At 35.2% G+C, this 5377-nt stretch overlaps 1 protein-coding gene across 2 annotated transcripts in view; it reads left to right on the top strand.

The window, feature by feature from the left end:
- Positions 1-5377, top strand: part of RAP1B (RAP1B, member of RAS oncogene family) — a 16660-nt gene that overhangs the window by 5082 nt on the left and 6201 nt on the right. Inside the window, exons 4-5 of one of the 2 annotated variants that reach the window (XM_019640595.1) lie at positions 995-1138; positions 1844-1960. In XM_019640595.1, the coding sequence (XP_019496140.1) occupies positions 995-1138; positions 1844-1930 (231 nt within the window). In that variant the 3' untranslated portion in view covers positions 1931-1960. Of the gene's footprint in view, positions 1-994; positions 1139-1843; positions 1961-4259; positions 4425-5377 lie in introns of those variants that run through there. The other variant, XM_019640594.1, reaches the window with a different exon arrangement.

Consider the following 5377-nt stretch of genomic DNA (forward strand, 5'->3'; position numbering starts at 1 on the left):
TTTTTAAATTACAAATATCACATGTACCCAAACATGATTAATGTGGCCTAGATTATTATTATTGTTGTTGTTGTTGTTAAGATTTTATTGGGGAGTTGGGAAACAGCATTGGGGAAACAGACAAGTTGCTGTCCTTTTTGTCTTCAGTCTAGTTGTGGAGGATATCAGTTCACTGGCCCATGTTGGTATTATCATTGCACTCTTCCTGGGTGTGGCAGTCGCTCACAAAAGCTCACGCCAGCTGCCAGGCAGCCCAACTGCAGCCTATTTGGTCGCTGGCGACTCACAGCAGCCCAGCTCCAGGTTGAGCTGTTGTTCACTGTCTTAGCTGTAGAGGGCGGAGCATCACTGGCCCACATGTGGGATCCGAACCAGGGCCCTGCTGCTCAGAACTGGCATCCCAAGCCAATTCTTAACCAACGCGCCACTCGGCCAGCCTGTGGCCTAGATTTTTAGTAAATTAAGATGATTTTACTTTCTGGCATTTTAATAAATAGTATATGAGAAACTAAAATTTTTTACTTCACGGACTTTCCAAATTTCCCCTTTTTGTGTTATGAAATTGAGAACTGTTATTTGATAAATGCATGTCAGGAAACCAGAAAACTTGAAGTTGATTCACATCTCTAAGAGAAATATTTAAAAATTTTGAAATATATTGACTTCACAGCAACACCCTTTTCTACTTCCTTTTTGAAAGGTTTTGTGTTTTGTGTACTATAATCAGTTTTAAGTTCATTGTGATGTAATTTTAAGGGGTTTTTCCTCTTTTATAAGTAGATCATAGCTTGTTTTCTAAAAATTTCATGTGAAAGTTTCTTAAATTCTGTTAAGGCTTTTGTGTTTAACTGTAAATTTTATTACACATTATTTAGTATTTTTCTCTAGCATAATGTATAAAAGTAATCCTTAGAATTGACTCTCAGAATTCTTTCAGTTTGAATTTATATCACGTATTTATTTACTTATTTGTTTTTCACAAATGTATTTTTAGGTTCCAATGATTCTGGTTGGTAATAAGTGTGACTTGGAAGATGAAAGAGTTGTAGGAAAGGAACAAGGTCAAAATCTAGCAAGACAATGGAACAACTGTGCATTCTTAGAATCCTCTGCAAAATCAAAAATAAATGTTAATGAGGTATGGTGAAATACACTTAAAAAGCTCAATTTGGAATTCAGCGTTCAAAATTAATGGAAAATAATATGTGTGTATTAACACAACCCCAAGTTAATGTGTATTCAGTGTGCTTTGTTGATATAGGCAGAAATCTTATGTTAAATGTATACATGTTAATAAACAACAGTGCTATTTTAGCTTCTTTATTAAATGCTGGTACAGTAGAATTTACCATGAAAAGAAGGAACTGAACAGAAAATGATAGGGGTGGGGAAGACAGATTAAGTCTTCAGGTATATGAAGGATGTTACGTAAAAGATGGAGACAAATTCCAAAAGGCATGCACAGTTCTTGCCTTGAAGGGGCTTAAAGTCATAGTGGAAAAGGTACATAGAAAGATTGGAAGAAGAGTAAAGGATTGTTTTCTTTGGGTGATGGTAAATGTTCTAACTGAACTAAGATTAAGATCTCTGCAACTCCTTCAGCTTAGTACTTATTTTAAGGAGAAAATTTTTACCCTCCCAAAAAATAAACAAACAGAAAAGAACTTGGCAGTTGCCAAAGAATACCTGGTTTTACTCTTCGTTTCTTAACTGGATAGAGTATTTGCTTTCAGGGTTCATTTATATCCATGGAAAGTTCAGGTTGTTTTTTCATTTTACTTTATAATTTTTTGTTTTTTGGGTTTTTTCTCCTGTAAATTAAAAATAATTCATGTGTTTGCAGATCTTTTATGATCTAGTGCGGCAAATTAACAGAAAAACTCCAGTGCCTGGGAAGGCCCGTAAAAAGTCATCCTGTCAGCTGCTTTAATATACTAAATGCATTGTAGCTCTGAGCCAGGTATGTGAGTTTATATTTTCCTTTTTTTTTTTTTCTATTTCTTTTCCTCTAACTTTTAGCCTCAACTTAATTTAGGGCACTCTTGTCAAGAAAGCAAATATAGAACTTTTTGTTCTAAAAAGAAACCAGTTACTTCCTTTTTAAGATATCTATGAGTTAGTATTCTATCCTAGTAATTAAAATAATCATTTATATATCAGGAAGTAAGGTATTCCACATAAGTGAATATTCTAGATAAGTTAATCCAATATATAGTTACACTTCAATGGGAAACTAGTCTGTATTGACAATACAGTGATGAACAAAATCAGCCTCTTTTTGCCTCATGCTAATTAAGGTCTATGGAACAAAACAATTGTAAAATATGACGAGTGCTATGATAGAATAAATCCAGGATAATACTGACAGTAAGTATCCCTGACACATTTATTATATGCTGGGCACTTTTAAGTACTGTCTACCGTGTTTCCCAAAAATAAGACTGAGCAGAGAAGAAGCCCTAGCATGATTCCTCCAGGATATGGAGGGCACGCACCCCTCACATGAGGGTTTTATGACCCGTTTCAGGGAGAAGGGTGCCTTTTTCACAAACTGGTTCAGCTTAAAATATTCAGTATGCCAAGGTGCCATATTTTGGCACCTAAAATCATGCAAGGGCTTATTTTCGGGGAAACGGTATCTATTGAGTTCTTGCAGCAAACCTGTGAGGCAGAAACTCTTATCATTCCCATAGTACAATGAGTGAACTGAGGCACAAAGAGATTGTTACTTGTTTGAGCCCTGCAGTTAGTAAATAGCAGAGCCAGAATTTTAATCCAGTGATCTGAGCACGTAGCTCAGAATTTGAGCCATGGACTGGCTCCCATGTCCATGCTTGGTCACTATGCTATTATGAGTAGATAGGAGCATATAACTGGGTCACCAAACCAGTCAGATGTGAACTGTAGATTCAGGGAAAGTCTGTCAGAGTGAGAGACATCTAAGCTGAGATCTAAACATTAAGTACAAGTTATGTAAGGGATGAAGAGTTCCCAGACAGAGAGAACCACAAATACAACCCAGAGATGAGACAGCAAAGGAAAACTGAGCATGTAACATTTTATATAGTTTTTGAAAACAGCCATATTAAATGAGTTAATACTTGTGAAGCAGTAAGATCAGTGCCTGGCATATGGTAAACCCTCAATTAGCTACTGCTGTTTGCCAATGATAATGGTTTCCTACTCAGTTGTCATTAAACCATATTGTACTGTACTCCTATTTTGGGACACCTTTTTATAGTGTTTATAATAAATAATTTTTCTTTTATCCTTGGTCACTTTTGACGTTTATGGTTCAGCTTTTTCCTGTGTTAAATGGCCCTGTATCGTAGGTCTCTGATTCTGTATCTTTTTTGGAGTTTTTGACCCTACTTTCTGTTCAGAGATATATCTTCTCATTTTTGATATCCTTTCATTCCTGACCACATGCTCATTCTTAGCACACATGTGCCTGAGCTCACATATTCCCATCTGTCCTTTCCAGTTTGCTACATTCAGTTTGCTAGGACTTGGGAAACTTAACAGACTCATTCAGACTCTAAATGAGGGCTTAAAGTTCAAGGCATTTATGAAAATTATTTCAGCAGCCACATCCATATTAACAACGTTTCTGGAATTTGGAACAAGTCGGATCCCCAGAAAAGTAATAATAAAGGAAACATTTTTTAGGCCAGGCATTTTTGCACTAACTCACACAAAGTAAATAAATATTTGGCAATGAATTCTGATTTTACTTCTCTTGTTTATATCACCCACAATTTTTTTAAGTTTAATTACTTATGATTTTAGTATAACACCAGCTTTTCCTGACATCCATCTAACAGTCAATAGAATCTGTTTAAATATGAATTAGAAAGAATATAACTGTCATCATGAAATATATTCTGCTTTGTCTACTTCTCTGAACCAGCTTTTTAGCTACTCGTATAGGAAGAGTGAGGAAGAAAGTCTTGATTTTCTGATACTAGAAACCNTTTGACAGTGATGAGGAGTTGTATGAATTTTATGATGAATAAAACTTGAGTTCAATAACTTTATGTAATACCTTTTATTTTTTTCAAATTTTGGGCCCCAAAATTAAGGTGCGTCTTATACATGGGAGCGTCTTACACATGGGGGAAATACGGTACATAATACTACAATATTCTTCATTGAACTCTAATTATAGAGTTTGAAAATTGTCAAATTAACTGTCACAACATCATTAGATTTTTTTTTTAATGTTATTGTTTCTTAATGATTCATTCTTTCTACTGTAGGAACAATTTACAGCAATGAGGGATTTGTACATGAAAAATGGACAAGGCTTTGCATTAGTTTATTCCATCACAGCACAGTCCACATTTAATGATCTACAAGATCTGAGAGAACAGATTCTTCGAGTTAAAGACACTGATGATGTAAGCTGACTTTTTAAACAAATAAATATATTTTATTTTAAACTCTTATTGTAGTGATATCCAATTTATAAGTTAGAATTTAAATCCAATTTAAAGCAGGTTTATTTTGGTGCGGGTTGTTTTCAAAAGGTTTTTCTTTGAAATGCAAAAATGTGTCCTTAACACGCGTACATATTTTAAATATACCGGGGGTGCCAAACTGGAGGTGCCAAAAAAAGCATACAACACTTTGGTCAATATGTTGCTCAAGCAGTAGCTCGCCGTAATCAGAGGTGTCTGGACGCTGATGCTAACCATTTTGAGCACCTCTTGTAATTGCGGAAGTCAAATGGGAGTTGTATTCATGTATTAATTATTATTGGTATATATTGAGTATTACAATTTCAATACAGTTTTCCTTTCATAAAAAAATGTGTATACATTTTTTTTGCGCCCTCTATATAATGTAGAAAGTAAGAAACACCACCCTTTCTGCTTAACGTGTGTAAAATAAGTTTTATGCCCTTCCTATTTTTAAATCATGCATTTGGTAGGGGGGAAGGAGAGATGTGGGTGGCAAATGTTGTTAATAGAGCAAATGATGTTCTGGCCACATTTCTGGTAGATTTAAGAGCCTTTTTAACAAGAATGAGTACTACATATGAACACATTTGAAGCAACTATGACGGAAAGGGAGCATGATAATTTTTAAAGGAAACCTACAGATATATTAGACTAATGTTAGTTTACATGCCTCTTCAGAGTGCACCATAATGGAGTTTAATCTTTGTAGGAAACTTCAAAAGGGTTACTTTAATTTCTCATCACACTCTATATATAGCAGTGGTCCTGCAAATTAAACAATCTTGCATCAAAATCACCAGTAAAGCTGGTTAACACAGATTGCCAGGAGCTGCTCCCAGAGTTTCTGATTCAGTAGGTCTGGGATGGGGCTTAAGAATTTGCATTTCTAACACGTTTCTAGATGGTGGTGATGC

The sequence above is a fragment of the Hipposideros armiger genome, unplaced genomic scaffold (genome assembly GCF_001890085.2).
Source record: "Hipposideros armiger isolate ML-2016 unplaced genomic scaffold, ASM189008v1 scaffold_51, whole genome shotgun sequence".
In the NCBI taxonomy this organism is placed as follows: Eukaryota; Metazoa; Chordata; class Mammalia; order Chiroptera; family Hipposideridae; genus Hipposideros; species Hipposideros armiger.